Here is an 18856-nt window from a genome sequence, read left to right as displayed (position 1 = left end):
ATCAGTTAATACAGGTGAAAAACTCTGGGATTTTGTGCTGCAGCTTACAGTTCTATTAACTCACATTTTGGCTGTCACCTTTGAACTGCTTCTGTTCTCCAAGGCACAGAAGTGAGCCCCTGTACTCTGTAAAAGTCACTGCCATCAAAGTGAAACTGAATCATTCATGATAGTATTTGTTTATTTTGGATATTTTTAAAAGTTGCTGCACAAGCCATTTTAATCAATCTGACGAGTCTTCCTTCTTGAGCCAAGGGTGGGGGGTTGGCTTGTTGAGGTATTGAGGTCCATTGGAATTGCAAAAGGCCATGCAAGCAGGAAAGATGATTCATCGGACATAAGGCAGCCATTCTCAGTATCCGTTCTCCCCAAACTGAGCAAATTATAAAATCAAAGCAAGTAATAGATGAAACTGTTCCACTCTTGGAGTCAGTCTGTTCCTTTGGTAGCAGTTGGATCATTGCACATTCATAAAATTTTATCTTTCTTGATTTCTTCATGTCCCTTTTACTAAGCAGAAACACATAGAAAATTAGTAGTTTGTTTTTGAGAGTCATATTTCTCATGGAGCTTCAGAAGTGTTCAGTAATATCTGTTTATGGTTGAAGTATCTAGGGTTATGATAGTGTTTTACTGGTGAAAGACTTCCAAATAGGAAAGGGAAATAGGTAGACGTGGGGCTTCTGTGTGATTGCAAATGGATAGCGAGGCTCCATTTCTAGTAACAGCAGTGTGAGTAGCGGTACTGATTACAGGGCTGGGTTTTTTGAAAACGTCAAGGAATTGCTGGCTCTCAGCAGAGGTTCCTAAAAAAGAATCATCCCTGAGAAAGAATAGAAAAATGGCTTGCAGAGCTGATCGAGTAAACCAAGTTTGAGCAGTTATTTATTTATAATAACTGAATCTGAAACTGAAGCTAGCTTTTCCAGCCCCTGTACATTGAATGAATCTGCGTGAAGAATACTGAAGTGGAAAAAAACCCATCAGAACAGATTTCCTTATCGCTTAAGGTTTGGTCATTACTATGTCGGTCCTGGACTTAGCCCATACCTTGCCACTAGGGCTGGACAGAAAGGCTGTGCCTGCACTGGCCTGTGTGCTGTCATGCTGCATGTTAGCCACGATAATTTTTCAGTGCTGCAGTGTAGCATGAATCAGACTTCATCTGAAATCTCAGTCAGATTTCTCTTTGGTTCCAATGGGAGGAAAAGCAACCAGTTAGTACTTATAAAGTAGGCTGTCCATTTAAAAAAAAAAAAAACCACAACAATAAATTTAAGTTCCACATGTTGAGTTTTAGTATCAGTCAAAATGTGATGCTTTTTTGTAACTTGAGGCATCATTTAATGCAGTTTCTGGATCCTGGGCTGAATTTACTTGAGTTCTTAGAGGCAGCAGATACAGAGGAGGTTGCCAGGCTCATGTGGCCAGGAACTGTCTACTGTGGATGTGGGGCATCTGCTGTGTCGGAAAGGAAAAGCTTCAGTACTGTCCCAAGCCTTCCCCAGGGATCTTTCAGAAATTTTCCTAGGAAAGAGCAAATCCATCCACATCCCTCTTCTCTGGACTATGCTGGTAGGCTCTGGCTGCCTCCTCTGCTGAATTCCCTTGAAGTCAGTGTTGTGAGCTTACTGCAGCTTGGTTCCTAGGAGAGCACTTTTGCTGATGGGGAAGCATAGTCTAAAGAGGAACCTAAAAAGCTCCTCATATATTGAATTCATATTGAACTCGCTTTTCAAATTTTGCAGGCATCTTTAACTGCAGCTGAGCTCAGCTGGATGCTCAACTCTGAAAAGATTCACACCCAGTCTTCTTGTGTAAAAAAAGATGTGCGACTGTTAGTGGGTTGTTTTCAAGTCAGTGTAGCTACTGTTCTGTTTAAGAAAATGCAGACATAATTACTTAGAGGCCACTACTGCACTGGTAGATGTACCTCACCTGCTTAATCTACACAACTGTGGGGTTTTTTCCTCTAACAGGTGGAGACTACTTTGCAATCAACTACTCTGCACTTCTTGATGCAGAAGAAATGTGGGATGGCAGGGTTTTGACATTGCCTGCAACGTTAACTTTCAGGAGTTCGTCACAGGTACTTCCTTTGCAATTTTATTTTGCTCTTCACCATTTTTGTGAAAAGAAGTCTCCACGGTGGTTCTTGCCTGCCTAAGCAATGAGGTCTGCATGTAGTGAAATGAGGTTCTTAGGCTCTCTGGTTGTTTACCATGAATTTATAAATACATGAGTATCTTAGAAAGTCCTAGACTTCCTTCAAATAGCTGAAGTGTGTTTGTGTGTTGTTCTGTAGCTTTTCTCTCTACTCTTTGTATTTTTCTCCAGTTTATCTATCTATCCTGGAAATAATGGTGTTCCACATACTTAAGTGTGTATTCTTGTAGTCAATGAGAGATTGAAAGTTTTGCCATATTTTTATCAGAAAGTAATTACTTTTGACCAAAAAATAAGTTGCAGCAAAGGAAAACGTGCTTGCTCATAAGGAAGACACTTTTTTGGTATGAAGAGTTGTGAAAATCTGGAAGAGATTCCTCAGAGAAGCTGAAGAATCTCCATCCTTTGTGATTTTTGAGAACTCAGTTGCACCAGATTTCGAGAGAACTGGTCTAACGCTGGAGTTAGTCTATCTTTGAGTAGGAGGCAGGACTAAGGAGACAGGCCAAGTGGTTTCTTCCTAAGTAAAACTTTCCAATTCCTACATACGTCTTGATATTTTTTCTGTAGTTTTCATAATTGCACGTAATTAGAACCTGCAAATGTATTTTCATTTCAACTGCAGTACCTCCTTTATTTTAGAGGAAAAACTGTTCAATGTGCATGAAAGTATACTAGAGAGCAAGACTTCAAAAAGCAGGGAATCATAAGAGTAGAGACATATGCACTGACTTTGGCTCCTGTTTTGTGCATTTTCAGTGAACTCAGATTTTATAGGCACAGAAAAATGTAATTCTGTGAGCAGCAGAATATCCCTCTCTGTGATTAAAAGGGGAATGTATCCCACAGAGCAGCTGCTTCTATGTCTGTTAGTGTTACCCCTAAGTGCACTGCATTTTCCTATCAGATTTATTTCAGCTTTAAGCTTAAGGAGAAGTATAGCTTATCTTGTAACCAGAAGCTTTTCTAGAGACACTGGGCTGTCTGCCAGTGGATTCTGCTCATTTTTTTAATGCATATATTTTTCTCTCTCTCTTAGAATAAAACACATCTCGTATCATTGACAGCATCATTCACCATAACTGAAGAAGAAAAGACCAAGGTAAATTCTGTGATTTGGTATTATATTGGCTCTTCTGCTTAAATCTATGGACAATCTAAACTAAATCCTAGGAGCTAAGGATGTACTTATGTACTTATATCTCATCACTCAGCTATTGGCTGTTAATCTTGCACAAGTCCTACCTTCTGTGATTTTAAGAGGAAGAAAACAGGAGTCAAGGTAGGGGATATTTGTTGTCTTAAAACAGCAACATTTAGTATGGAAAATCTACAAACTTCATATATTCCTGAATATTCCATATTCATTATATGTTCACCTGCTCCTGTGCAAAGCTACCATGAGAGAGCTTTTTGCCTTTCCAAAAGGGTGGAGTTATCCTTCACATATTGAGAAAAGTTTTCTGTATCATGCCGATACATAAATCAAAAAATAGCTGTGTGGGGAGCCCAAGAAATAAGTAAGTTCTGAAGTAAGAGAAGCATAGTTTATGTTTGCCTTTAGTTTTTTAACTAGTCATCCTTCTAATAAACACTTCGTGTTCTTGGCTTCTAAGAGGTCAACGTGGTTTCTAGGAGGTCAAACCCTCAAAATTACTTTGCAGCAAACAGTGTTATTCTTCTAGATAATTTTTTAATAGAGAACTCCCCACTGCACTATCAGTTTCATTGCTAGAGTAATCTCTTCACCAAATTTGTTTTTCTCTCCCAACCCCTCATTACCTTGACAGGCTTCTGTGTTGCAAGGGGTCTTTTTTTAAGGAGCTGTGGCTTGGTTGGCAAGAACACTGTGATTATTTGCATTCAGGCAGAAGAAAATAGTTTGTTTCACCCCAGAACATATTTGTCATGGTTGTATCATTTGAAATCTGAAGTTTGTGTCGATGGGGCTTACCTGAAGAAGTCTTGAGGACTAGACCGCTCATTCCTTCCATTGGCCTGTCCCATGAGTTCCTCTCCACCTTTAAAATCAGTAGTCTATTTGAAGATTGGGCACAGAGGCCTCTTGTTCCAGTATTCTCTTTTGCTGGGCATTTCTTGCCCTCTTAGCTTCTACTAGGTATAATAGATATAAGTCCAGACTTGGTTTTCTCATAATTGAAGATCAAGTGCCCATTCTGTTAAAATGAAAGCCAGAATTGAACATGATATAAAATAAAAATACGCATGAGCTAGAGAATCTGTTGTTCCTGGATAAAGATCTAGTAGGATTTGAAAGGATTGGAAGTTTTGTATAACTAAGAATTATGCTTGGTTTTGGAAACCCTTAGTTTTAAAGGTATAAGCCATGCAGTAGCTGACTGGGTTAGAAAAATAGCTTCATGAATGGTTTTGTGTGGAGTTCAATGTGAAGTGATCTGCAGCAGTTGGTGATGTCTAAGCTAAGCCTGTAAGCTACATTGGTCTCAGCCCACTGTGAAAATACTTGCAATCTATTACTATACTTAAAACCTTTATAGTGTGGGGGTTTTTTTCCAACTTGAACTTGATAGTTAGACCTCAACGAGTTCTTGGGGACTATTCCATAGGTTGGTAAAATTGGCTCAGCTGCATTTGAAGTTACTAAATGAACAGGTTTTGTAATTAAAATGTGTGGTAAAGGTGTGTGGAGAATACTGTTAATTCTTGAACAATAAAGCTTAGAAATTATGGAACACATCATGTTTCACATGCGTAATATTTGCCTTTGGGCTGTGGCCAAATGTAAGGTGTTTCAGAATGATACCAGTCTGTGCAAAGAAATTACGATCATCTGAAAAAGGTGTGATGTATTGTATTTCGTCCATATCTTCAGCTGTCATAAATGCTCTCAAGCTCAGATTTTATTTATGAAAAATCGTTATTTAAGCCTGTTCATGGGTGTAGTGAAGCCAACATGTGTGTGACTAAGTAGATACTCAGTGTTGGCTTTGAGGACAGAAAAGAGAAGAATTAATTATGTAGTCATGGCAGTGCCTTGCTAAGTTGGTCCCATCAGCTTTCACATGATTTGCTTGCACACTTGGCTACTGCGTTATTCTTTAAAGATTTACAAACCTTGTGGATTTTCTCTTCTGCGCTGCTGGAAAAAAGTGTGTTGTTGCCTGTGACAAGGTAATTTTGTGCGTTATGCAAAAATAGGAACGTTGCTGATCTGAGCGTCCGTGCCAGATGTCTTCCCACAGCACTTCAGGGGCTGTGAGTACTGGGTGCCTCTGCCCTCGGCTGGGTGATTTTGATGCTGAGCAGGGAGCTGTACAGAAGAGGACAAAAGGAAGTTCTCCCATACAAGCTCGTTGCATGGGATGGATGATAATTACTTTGATCTGATTTTTGCCAGGCTTGCTTCCCACAGCATCCTTCAAATCAGTGGAAGCGCAGCAGTTTTTGAAAGAAACTTGGGCCTGTAATGCCTCTTCCCCCTATTGTGATGGCTTAAGAAGTTAGCTTAGGATATGGGTTTTGAGGCTCACTTGTGTGTCAGTGGTTTGAAGGTTGGCCTGCAGTGCCAGCGCGGGTGCTGCGCCATGGCTTGTGCAGGGGCTCTGGCACCTGCCCCGCACCAGCTGCTGTGATGCTTTCAGATGCCACTAGGCATCTGCTGTGCCCTCTTGCTTGGGTTTACAGCCCCTCAATGACATGGACTGTCCTTCTAGAACCCATTTTCTTTAAGTATAAAAGCACAGGTAATTTTTCTTACCGTCCATTTTTCTCCATTGGAGCTTAACTTCCGACAGAACTGCCTGCCCTGACGCAGACTGACTGTCCCGCTATAGATCTCGCCTTTTACTTCACTTGGAAAGCACAGGGTCATTCCCTAGCCAGTGCTTTTTCTCCATCAAAACTTAACCACTTCATTTCAGCTTCACTGAACCCATAGCCTCACCAGATTCCTGCTTCCCCCAGAAGCTTAGAGAGATCCCTAAATTTCACAGAGTGCTTGGAAATTAGACAAACGCGAGTGAATTCAGACAAAAAGATGAAGTGGTTCCAAAGCAGCATTTTTTTCCTAAGTATTATCTACAGCATGTCCCTGAAAGTGGGCAGAGCCTTGGTGTGGCAGAGCTCAAGGAGAACGCTTCTCTGATGCCCTCTTGGCCACCTAGTGCAACCGGAGAAGCTGGCGACAGCAGATTGATTTAAGAGGTATTTTTTCCAAGTCACGCACAGATGTTTGTTTGGCTCAGCAACTGTTCAAGGGGTATGAGCTCAACTCTTTTGATCTCTGAACAGAAGAAACAATGGGTTAGGGAAGGGAGTTACCCAGTATTTACAAAGTTGTCTGTCAGACAAATTTAAAGATGAAGATACTTGGATGCAAAGTGATGCAGCTTTAACTTAGCTCATGGCAAGGAACTGGGGCGGTGCAGAGTCAGAGGAGGAGAGAGCTGGTACTGACACTGATGTAGATGTGCTGAGTGTCCTTAGTGGTCAGCCATGGTACAGGGGAGCATAATGGAAGCAATAGGGAGCTATGTCAAGAAAAAAAGACAGACAATGTGTTGGTAATTACACATGGAACCGGGAAACTAATGTCTTGTCCTTCTTTTTCTTCTGGTTTCTGTTTAAAACTTAAAGATACTGAAACGTATTAGAAGGGATTCGGCACATGGCTGGCTTACTCAGATAAACACTTAGTCCCAAAACATTTTAGTGAACCTTGAAGTGCTTCAGGGTGTTCATTATTTTAGACGAAGCACGTTAAAAACCAAAACAAACCAAGCATACCTCTGGCAGTCAGAGCAATTGTTGATTCTACTTATACAATACCGTGAAGTAAACCTTGGATCTTCTTCTTGGAACTGTGCAAGTGCCAAATAGTAGCCTGTATTAATATCTTGATGATCTCCTTGGTACTGACATCATTGCCTAATTCAACTGAAACCATGTTGAAATCAATGATCGCTGAGCATCTCCAGCAGCTTTGAGGAGCTGAGCCTGTGAAACAACAAAGTCTGACGTGAAGCAGATCCTTTCAGCTGGAGATATGACAGATTTTTAGTGTACAAAAATATATCAGAGTGAGAAAAACTAGGCAGTAAAAGGATAAGATTCTGCTGTTAAACTGGAATAAATCCTTTATCATTTTCAAATTGTGGACCATGTTTGATTATCATTTTCTATGCAGAATTACCATTGACTCTGTGGAATGCTCTTAGGTTTCTGCTCCAAGAGATGACCAAACCCAGCTTGCAAGCAGCATGTTAATTATTTACACTTTCTGGCCCCAGCAGAGTGATTAGTTTGTGGTGAAACATTATACTAATAGCTGTGCTATGTTTTTCATCCAAAGATCTCAAGAACTAAACAAACACTGACTTAACTTTTGCTACATGGAGCATGAAGTAAAAATTAATTTTTAATGCAATTCAATTTAAAGATTAAATTAAGAGCTAAAGTGAAAGGCCTACAAAGTTGTTAGCTGGCTCGTGGTTCCAGTGCTCCTGCTATTCTTTTCTGACTCTGGCTCATGCAGAAACTGCAAGGATGCACAGAAATTGGGTGGGTTTGTCAACTGACTGTTACATATTTTTACTGAACTCATATCGGTGCTTTTTCCTTATGGTGATTACTCAGTTTTATTGAATCGAGAAATGGCTATTAAGTAAAGGTAGCCAACATTAGACTGATTTTTCAGAGCCTCTGAGCAACATCAAATGCCATCAATTTCAATGAGACTTGGGAGAGTTTGGCAACACTGGAAAACAGGCTATTAAGTCCAGAACACCCAGAAGTCACAGCATCTAAAATTCAGTCTCTGGGAGTTCTGTTGCTTGGAGTTACACAGGAATTTCGACTAGGTTAACAATGATAACAAGTCATTCTGACTTGAAAACCTATGGAAAACAGGCACTTATTTGAACGTATTAATAAAAATATAGTAATTATAACAATGTTGATAAACCCTGAAGTTGTGTGAAGCTGTTTAAAAGTAAATACCATGTTGCTTACAATTATAATCTTTATATATATATGTAAAGTGTAGTTTTAATAATAACGGTCTTTTAATTTCAGATTTCGTACAGCCATGCCATCCATGCTTCAGGGTTCTTCGTTGCTTTTTTTGTTTCCCTTGTTTTGACATGTGCTGTTTTTTTCATTGTTTACCGAACCCAAATATTACAATGGAGTTTCTGTAGTAAAAACCAGGTGAGTCATACTGTCTGTAACAGTACTTTATTTAAATTTTTTCATTGATCCTATCTATTGATATAACTTGCTAACTAGTACAAATTGTCTAAAGAGTTGAAGATAAATAAAAAAAACAGCAAGTTGATGGACTAGATTCACAGGTAATGTAATCTCTACAAACTCTAGTCTTTGGTGCAATCAGATTTAGAGGGGAGTGTAAGAATGATAAACTGATCAAAAGAACTGCTATCAGTGCCTGGGTCTTAGCTTCAGACTGGGGGGAGATTAGGCTTTGGCTATTAGTTTCTTTTCATATTCCTCCCTTCCTCCTCTCCTTTTCGTCCCTCAAAATGAGAGGCACGGTGTCTGTGAGTTATAAGCAGTTGCCCAGCGAGTAGACCACTCACCTCGAGCACAGCAGACTTGGGTTCAAATTGTATTTCTGTTTATTAGGAATAAGGATTTGAATTTAGGTCTCTTAGTTCCTTGGTTGTGCCTTAATGTCTTGAGTGATTAAACAAAACAATTGGGTTTGGGGATGGAGCATTTTCAGTGTTCTTTATCCAAGCTCTGCCAGTTTGAAGAAAGTATTTCAGTACATACTGGGACGGAGAGAGAGAATAGAAAGTCTGATAAATATACATCAAGTTGGCCCAAGCTCCGGCCCTGGCTTTTATGAATTATTTATGTATTTATGTAAAGTGGTGCAACTTCAATGGGAGGGAGCTAGAGACCTCATTGAGAATATTACAGTGTTTGGAGCAGTCCTCTGAGAGAGCATACTCAGAGGTTTGAACCCCTTCTCTGCTCAGACGGTGGTGGATCTCCCATCCCTCTGGACTGACTAGAGGACCTCACTTCCAGCTTTATGTTCTGCAGTTGAAAATTACTCCATTGACAATTTTTATTTCATTTAGGTCTGAAAAAAATAATCCCTTTAAATGAAAAGGGTGTGCCTTGTTTCTTCTTACAGAAAAAGCTGTGATAATGAAATCATAAAAAAGGGCTACTTTATTCCTAGCATCAGATATTTATAGTGGGTTTTTTGCGTAGTAATTTTACTAGCCCTCAGTCTCAAGGGAGTTTCACCGAACAGCGAACTGAGTCCCTTCCATCATTCATAGGATTATTTTTTCATGTTATTCACCTCACAATACTGTAATCTTGCCATATATAATTACCATAGTAATTTTTAAAAAACTGGCCTAGAAAGTTTATAGTGGAATCTAACCTCTTAGAAGGTTTCACAAAGCCTATTGAAGTCAATGTATTCTTCTGTCTTCTCCATTCATTTCTTCATTTGTATTCCAGATCAGTTATATACAAAAAGTACAGCCTGAAACAGAAGTAGTGTATTTGATTTCAGATACATATCTGAATTGCACAATCTTGTTATAGCCTTTCCAGCTGTACAGTTTGATGATAAGTAGGAACCTTCTCACCTGCAATAAAATTAGATCAGATGCTCAGTGTAAATTTTTTTGTAATCTGAAGCTTACTACTTTTTTTTTTTTTAAGGAGATACGGCATGAACTCAGCCAAAATCACAAACTGGAGCATTCTCAGTTTAATTCAGGTGATCTCTTTAGTGAAGATATAATTATGAATGACCAAATCATCGATATTCTGTCCTTTGAAGAATCTGGGAACATGCTTCCGGCTTTAGAAGAGTAAGAATTCAATGCTCTTACATCACATTTATTGCATTTATCATCAGTAGAACCTTTGAATATGTTTTGAGTATCTGCCCTGTAATTTTTTTCAATGTCTATTTACGCATATGACTGCACTCACTACCTTAGTATTTTGAACTGTATTATGTAGCTGTCTGTGGGAACTGAAAATTGTCATATTTCATATTGCTTCACCTATAGAAGTCACAACTCCATCTAGGCCTTGGACACGCAAGATTTCCAATCCAAGTGAACATCTAGTTTTGCCTCTCTCTGGTTCACTAACGGAAACTTTTTTGTGTACAAGAAAATGTTGAAAGTGTGTATTCTACTATTGCCGAACACATTCTACTTTCAAAAGGGTGGCTTTTGTCCTAGAAAAGAGTGGCCCTGCTGGGTGCCAGCATTGCTGGCTAGCAGCATATTTTGGAAACAGCTGGATCAGAGTCGAAGGGGTGACAGTTGTAGTGCTGCCAGAAAGATCCCACGTAGCTGCAATCAGAGGGACCACTGGGTAGAGCAGAGAAACTCTCCTGATGGTGTTGAAAGGTCAGGCAGGGCTGTTTGACAGAAACGTGCCGCTGTTAAAGGTCATCTGTTCTTCAGCTGCATTTGATAAAAATGTCTGATGTGAGGACAGAGCGGATTTTGTTTGCTCAGTCTTACCCTTAGCTCCTGACAAGTCAGGTTACAGGCAGTATTATGCAACTATAAAATCTGTGGAAGCTGAAAAGGAAAAGTTACAGAACCATGGAAGTAATATTCTTTCTTAAAGAGTAATTAACAGCATTATTATTTCCTGCATTTCCTCGATAATTGGGATACTTAACTCTGTAAATTGCACATTGGTCCTTGCTTTTACAGCTATATAGCAACTCAGGCTTTGAGAAGACTTACCCTGAAAATCATTATGTGGATATTAAGAAGAACAGGATCAAACATTTTTTTAACTTGGATTCAGTAATAATTTATTTCAGGGATAGTGAATATCTAGCTAGTTTAAAAAAAAAAAAAAAAAAAAAAAGAAAAGCTGGGCTTTTTTCAGATACATTATGGTTTAGAAAGGTAAATCCTATCCAAAGGTTTGCAAGAATATTATTTTCATAACTGGATTATTACTAAACCCATAAAACAGGATTCATTTCTTAGTTTGAGTATGTGTCCAGGGGCTAAAGTTTTTTAATACTCTTATGCAGTTAGCACAAATGTCTCTCTTGCTTTTGCTTCTTTCCTCACAGTTTCTATTTTCTCTACCTTTAAGGAGGTAGAGCATTGCAGTGAATAAAATAGATGCTCATTAGCAAACAGTCTTCACCTTCACACAGCAAACCTTCTTCACCTTCTGCGTTATGTTTTCCTTCTTCCAGGATGAGGATGGTAGATGGACCACAAAGGTATCCAGAATTACAGTGGTTCCTGCTATGAAAGATGATTGAAAGGGTGATAGACACTACTGTAAAGGGCTCAAATCGGCCTCTACCCATTAGCAATGTCTGCTTCCTAAGCCCTATTTAAATTATCCCAATTCTTCTCATTTCTTGTAGTTTTAAACTGGACCTTCTGATTCATTTAGTGTTAGGAGGTGACACACAGATGCACTTCCCATATGTTTTTCTATTCTGTCCCTCTTTTTTATTGGCACTCATTGAATATGTGTATTCAATTACTACATACCTGTTCTTCTCCTCTCTTACTGGTGGTGCAGTTTATCTGAGTGAGTGAGGATCTCTGCAATGCAAACTCCTACACCAAGTTGCCCTGAGTTCCCTTTTTTACTCAGGGGTGAAGAAGGGCACTTCTAGGGTATAATTATTCTCATCTCAAAGTAGACTTCCAAAAATGAGTCATGTGGCTGCTGTGCCCACTGACCCTAAAGCCTGGAGCCTGGGGTGATTAGCTCAGCTTGTAGAGGTCTGGAGGGGGGTAAGATGCATCCCAGTCTTGCAGGCTGATTGCTCAAAAAGACTACAGCATTACTTTAATGCCTGCATTAGATAGGTGCAATATCGTTTCTGCTTTCTTCAGTAGCTATAACAGACCCCTTGTTTTATCTCTCATTGTTAACACTTCGACATTTAGCTTAGGATGCTTCCTCATCTTGTAATGTTGGTTCCTTATTCATTCTGCAAGCTGGGGCAAAGCAGTCCTTTAATTTCTGATCTATATTCCTTAAAGGTTTCATTTTAGTCTTGTACTTCCTAAGCTGTTGTACATTGTCCAGGTTTTTAGCTGATTCCAAAGACAAAGATAAAACACTGTACCATTGCCTTAGGAGCTTCTATGACAGTGATCTAGGCTAAAACCAGAATGGAGTAATTCTTCTTTTTCCTGAATTACCTGCTTTAAGGGTAGTGATTTGTAAAATGTAATGGGAGAAAGAAAGATGGTGCGTTTGTAATGTATTCATGGATAATTGCAGTCAATTTGAATGGATTCTGTGCTTGAATTAAATGTTGGTCACGATCAGTCTTTTAACACTGTTGCATTTTGTTTTATTACATTTAGCGTCACCCGATAGAATAGTTGGGTTTTCTGTAAGGAACTGAGGAACGAGGTTTGTATTGTCTCATAGAAGTGGCAGTATGCCGAGGGTAAGAACTGGGCTTGTATTTTGAGCACAATTTTTTCATGTCATACGTATACTATTATGAAATTTACCATCATAATCCTGGGGTTTATTATTAGAGGAGGCAAAAGTGTAGGGGCTTTTGTTACAGAGCTTTTGATACTTTAGATGTTTTCAACCAACCAACAACATCTTGCTTGTATGCTAGTTTGATAATTCCTCTGCATGTATTGGTGCAGCTATGTGTCATTTTCTCTACATTGTTTATGTATGAGCTTGCCAACATAATTCCTGTCATTCTTTTAAAATTGCACAGTGATAGTAAACACAGTTGGAATCATTCTGGTACTTTGTTCTTTTGTCCAGACACAAATGAGAAAGAAAAATAAGAGCCACAGGATTTTTTTGTCCTCTTTACGACATAAAGCTATGTTAATAGTTAATGTCTTTTATGAAGTGACAGTGCCAAATTGTTTAGCAAATACATTAGGAGCATGTGTTCAATATTTATGGACAGGGACATCTTTGGCATGTAGACAGTTTGCAACGTCAGGAGGATTGGCTAGAGAACAAAACAATTTTAATATTTCATAAGGAAGCTTCTGGGTTATTAATTTGGTGAGTTTTGTCTTAATAAGTCATATCCTTGATGTACATTATGCAGCAGAATAGCTTGGCTTTTATTCTCAGTAGGTTCCTTACTGTGTATATTCCTGAGTATTGGCCCATTGGCAATGAATGCTAATGAGAACACGCTGTGTGATTTGAAAATTTGATACGGGCACTGGAAGATCATGTTCCAAAATGTTGTGGGTCTCTTTTTCTGTATGTCTAGAACAGAATATGAAGAGAGCCGAGCAGTTTGGGTTTGTGTACAATGTGATGAAGTCTGACCATGCTCATAGTCTCAGGAGATACAGATATCTTAAAGGCAACTTACTTTCTTTAATTGGCTTTCCACTACTACAACTTTTCTTTTTCATCTTCATTTTGTATAACTATGCTTCCTTGAGTTTGTCAAAGCTCTAGCTGAACTTGAACCTGCTCTGCTGATACATAATACATACTGCCAATTATTTTGGGAAATCACTAAGTAATATGTATGCATTGCAGCTGATTTTTTTTTTTCTTATGGTAGAGGGCATTCAGGCCATTGTACTAGAGAACAGGATCAAACTATCTCCAGAGAGCCTCGACAGAAAAGTCAAAAACAATTTACTACCATATTAGAAGTTCACTTTTTCTTTCTAAATGTAAATTTCTTGCTGTATGTCTGAATTTAATTTACTATGGAGCAAATGTGGGGTTTTTTCTATTTATTCAAATAGAAAGTAAGAAAAAAAGATCACATTGTCATAGCAGCTAGACTTGAATATTCCTACATAGAAAATGGTGAAAAATAGTTACATTGTTAGTACAAAAAAAAAGGAGGTGCCAAATTTCTATATTTCATGACTTTTTAAAAGTGTAATCGAAATTTTATAATTTTTGAAGGGAGGGCATATTCATTGCTCTGTTTTTGTGCAATGTGTACAATGCAGGAATACAGCAATAAATAATAATCAAATGAATATAACAGTAAGATACAGTGCATACACTTGGAATGAACCCTAAACCCTGCATTTGCAGTTCTGTGTTATGAATGCTGTTAAAAACTTGAGAAGTGTGTAAACTATACACTTTTTTCCATCAGAGAAGCTCAAATGCGTAATAGGTAATAGGAGTTCATAAGACTTGGGAACTGAAGAAAACGAGTTACTTGAAGTTAATGAATATGTATCTCTTTTAATCTAAAAAATGGCACTTTTCTTTGATGTTGGCTAACTATGAAGAAATTGTGTTCAGAATTACATGGGTCATTTCTGCTGTCCACTCAGAACAATTTATCTCATCCAGAAAACAGTCTGCTTTGGAGAGCAGTGCTGTTAGTTAGCTTTATTACATTTCATTTTGAAAGAAGATTGATACCTTCTACCATTTCTGTCATCTGAATACTCACCCCATCTAAGTACATCACAAAAATCTGAGTAGATCACAGCAAAGTTGGAAGCTCCTCAGGCATTAACACATATAGCCATAATACTTATTTATGCTTTTGTTAGTATCCAGGCTGAAGCTGGTGCTTTTAAAATCAATGGTAAAATGTGTGGTGATTTCTCTGGAAGCAGGAATGTAGTCATTTTTATGCTCTTTTTGCGTAAGTCGTTTTTCAGTGAAATACTATTTTCTGAGCTCTGTTGCAACAGCTGTATTGTAGCTAGCTGTATTTTTAAAATTGTTTTGCTGAAGATCCCTGATTTATCAGTTTTCCTAATTTCTGCAATCCAAGCAGAAGTTATCAGTCTCTTAAAGGCAGGATTTTTCAGATATTTTTTAAAATAGATTAATTTAAGAATGGAAATACCTTTACTCTTTTTATCATGCTGTAGAGAGTTAAAGGAGTTTGATGGTGAAACTGCTGCCAAATCTAGTGCTTAGACTTTTGGCAGGTTTTCATGAATCATTTTTTGTCTGAAGAGCTACTGGTCTCTCAGCTCAATTTATCATCTTTTTCAATTTTGGGATTTTTTTTTTTTTTATATATATCATAAGAACCCTATTTCTGGTTTTGTCAGCATTCTGACTTTTTCTGGAAAGCTAAACTTAACCTGTGACTCATCCATGTGAAAGCATCCTTAGATAATTGTCATGTACCTTTCTTAGCAATTTTATTTACTGATGAGATGTCCTGTATTCTCTGTAGGCTCACGTTTGAGCTGTGCCAGATTTATGCTTAGCTCTGTAAGTGTCACAGGACTGATGGATGAACTCCCCCAGTTCAGAGCCAACTGCAGCCCAGTACAGCTACTGGTGTAGCACGGAACATCTTCAGACCTCCTCTAGCACAAGTGGGTTACGCCCAGCTTGGCAGCAGGCAGAGACCAGGGAAGGGCAACGTGCCCTGCTCCAGCACGGGAAGGGTGAAGAATTTGGGTTTGGGCAGTTGGTAGCTGTTGGTGGCCATTCAGGCTTCATGCCATTACCTCTGCTTCTACGTTAGCACAGTTTTGGTCTTCTGCAAAGGTTTGTGCCTCTTTGTGCTGCAGCCTGTGTAAATCCCTGCCCCGAAGTGTCTGCAGCCTGTTGTGACTGGACCCAGCAGGAGAGCACAGAAAGCAGAGGACGGGAAAAAAGGAGGGAGAACCTGAAGGGAGAAAGCTACAGCACTGCATGCAGGGTCCACATTGACATGGTACTTAAAAAAAAAAAAAAAAAAAAAAAACAAACCCAAAAAACCAAAAACAACAAGCACAAAAACCCAACAACAACAAACCACAAAACCCAAACCAAAAGGCAGCCCAACTTATTGATAGTGTATTAATTACTACCCCCTCAATAAATGGATGATTTAGAAAACAAACCACATCTGCAGCTGAAGACCGTTGATGCCCATTGTACCTGAATTGGCTTTCTTTGCTCACTGTTACTAAAGCCAGTGCCACAGGCGCTGTTTTCTGGCTGTGCAATTCTCACTGTCCGACCCTCTCTCCATCTTCACTTCTCTGAAGTGTGACAAGGCAACACGGACCGTAACACTTCTTTTTTTGTCCTCCTTTTCCCTTCTTCACTGCAGCTGTCCCGTTGGCACCGTGCCCGTGGGTGCAGGAGATGTGCCACTCTGGCTGGGGTGGTAGCAGTGGGTGCCACCAGGCTGGGGGCTGTTGTGTGTCTGTCTGTCCTTCCCCAGCTGTGATTCCAGCAGGAGCTGGTGCAGCTGCTGTGCCGTGATGCTCCAAGTCACTGCTGCAGCAGGGCCTCTGGGACAGTGGAGACAAACCATCCACAAATGGCTGTAAACTACCTGCTTTTCGGGAGCCTTGTGTATCATGAAGGGATGCTTTTGCAGAGGCTGCTACCACCCAGCTCCAGTCTCCTCTGGATGCTGTTGTAATATATATGTGACGGATTGGCTACCATTTGCAGATGAGAGATGAGTCTTCTGAAAATGACAGGTATTTCTGTTTTGGTGAGAAAATGTCACCGAAGGGGAGTTTGCTTGATGTTTCACTCCCTTTTAGATTTCAGAAGTTGTGTCACAGTAGTTTCTTATCTTTACAAACTCTGAATTAATTTTAAAAATGTGTCAGAAGGCCGTTGGTTCATTTTAGGACTGTTAAATTCAGCAGCTATTAATTCTCCTGTTCAAAAATTCCATCTGCAGGCCTCGAATTTGAGTAGTAAGACTTAAAGACACAATTATTTTGTGGTTAATGAGAGGTTTCCTTTTTTGTGGTGTGGTTTGTTGTGGGTTTTTTTTTTTTTAATTGACTATAGTTGTTTCTTTCCTGACCCTAGCTGCTTTCCTGTATTCTTTTATTAGGTTTGTGGAGGACATAAGGTGGTCAGGCATTCTCTCTGCTTCTCTGTGTTTGGCGTCTGGGATTCTCCCCTCCCAGATCTTCTCTGACAGATCTTTAAATCTCCTTCCTCTTCAAGTGAGTGAAAAATCTTTACACTTGCTGTGCTCAGTTTCATTTTCTACATGTCTGTTCACCTTTCCTCCCCCCACACTTTTGTACCGCCTACTTTCTGTACTGTCCTCATCCTTTCTCTGCATGCTTTGTCCAACAGAAGTTTGGATCTTTTTCATCAATGGGTTGCCATCTGCTACCTGTACTTCATTGGCTTTCATGTTTCTATTATGCTGAATATGCTCAGGAAGAAATGCAAGACCTTTAAACATGAATTGCTGTAACAAGCAGATTGCAGAGTGTTTAAAGCAACTTATTAAATCTACCTCGGTTTGAGGAGGCACAGCGTGTCAGGTTAGGATATTTTTTTTCCCCTTAAGTGTCACAAAACATTTCACATTTGATCTGGATGATTGTAAGCGTTGTTCTTCTGATGGACTTGTGTCTGAAAGCAGTTGGTTTATTATATTATATATAAATGGGTTCCCATTTTGTTCTGACCATTGGCATCTAAGACTCCAAGACTATATTGATGCAGCTTGTTAAGGCTGCCCTCAGGCTCTCATTTGGAGTAAGAGCTTGGAGCAAGGTTTCTGGTGTATGTGATGAGCTTGTCTCTTTCCTGCTGGCTGCTGTGTGGAAGAAGCAGAGCACATCACATGGAAGGTAGATTTCAAATTTTTACAAACACAGGCTTTCTTCAGCTGCCACTGAAAAAAGGTTATGATCTGGCTGCTGTCTCCCAGGATGCGACCTGGGAGAGCTGTGGCTTGTAATTTTTTTTTCTCCATGTTATTACCTTCGGATTGGTGGAACAGTTCATATGCTGCCTCTGCTTCATTGCTGTCTTCGCAGATGTGCTGTCAGGAAAATGGAGGGTGAGTTGCAGATTAAATACACCTGAGATCTTAACAGCCCCATCACTCACTTGCTGACACATGAGCATCAGGTGAACTACACCTGTTGCTCCTCCTGCATTGGGCATCATTATCTTGAGAAGTGGAGTACTGTAGTTCTCTGTGGGTGAGAAGCAGTATGGGAATCTTACTCAAAATGAAATCAGGTTTAGTCTGTAATTACTTGCAGTAAACAGGAAGAAATGCTATGGGAAGATTGAGGGAAAGATAACAGGAAATGTTGTGATGGTATGTGGTTTGGCTTTCATTCTTGGGATCGCTGCTGAAGAAAACTGGAAAATTAACAAGTAAGGAGGTGTGTGAGGAATGGCTTAAACTTTTTTTCAAAGAGTGCTGAAAAAAAATCCTGCATTTGTGAAGAGAACTAAATGTTGTGTTATGAACTATGTATCAGTGTGGTGGAGCTGTGAAGTGTTGCCTTCTGAGGAGAGAGATGAGGAATTCAGTCTCACATTTCAGTAAGAAAGGGTAGGTGCTGTGACCACCATCTATTAGTGCACACATGAAGAATGGAAAAACAGTGACTGGGGAACTTGTTAGTCCAGGAAACAGTGTTGGAAGTTGAAACTCATCAAATTTAAGCTGAGGATAAGGTGACCATTTTTAGGTCTTAAATGAATTATCAAGTGGAACAATTAATTAAATTGTTGTAGTTCGCTATTAGGGGATGCTTGAAAACCAAGATGAGATGTTTCTCACAAAACAAAGATAGGCTTCAATTAAATCAGAGCTACTGATCTTGAAGCAGGAATTGAAACAGAAAAATAAATCCAGTAGCTTGTATTTTACAGGCTAGTGAATTGATGAATCTGCAATGGGGAGCCTCCTATCACAGCCTGATGGTCATTAGGGTAAAAGTTATAGCATAAAGCTCCCATTTTCAGGACCCTTGTTTTTATTAAAGTGCATTTG

General features: G+C 39.3%; 1 protein-coding gene across 1 annotated transcript in view; it reads left to right on the top strand.

Annotated features, from left to right (window-relative positions):
* EVC2 (EvC ciliary complex subunit 2) overlaps positions 1-18856 on the top strand; it is a 78110-nt gene that overhangs the window by 16441 nt on the left and 42813 nt on the right. The window contains exons 6-9 of the mRNA XM_081999439.1: positions 1980-2089; positions 3206-3268; positions 8221-8355; positions 9856-10007. Coding sequence (XP_081855565.1) covers positions 1980-2089; positions 3206-3268; positions 8221-8355; positions 9856-10007 — 460 coding nt within the window. The remainder of the gene's footprint in view (positions 1-1979; positions 2090-3205; positions 3269-8220; positions 8356-9855; positions 10008-18856) is intronic.

The sequence above is a fragment of the Phaethon aethereus genome (genome assembly GCF_964289735.1).
Source record: "Phaethon aethereus genome assembly, chromosome: 4".
NCBI classification, from domain to species: domain Eukaryota; kingdom Metazoa; phylum Chordata; class Aves; order Phaethontiformes; family Phaethontidae; genus Phaethon; species Phaethon aethereus.
Note: the sequence above shows the minus strand (reverse complement) of the source record. Positions and strands in the feature narration are given on the sequence as shown.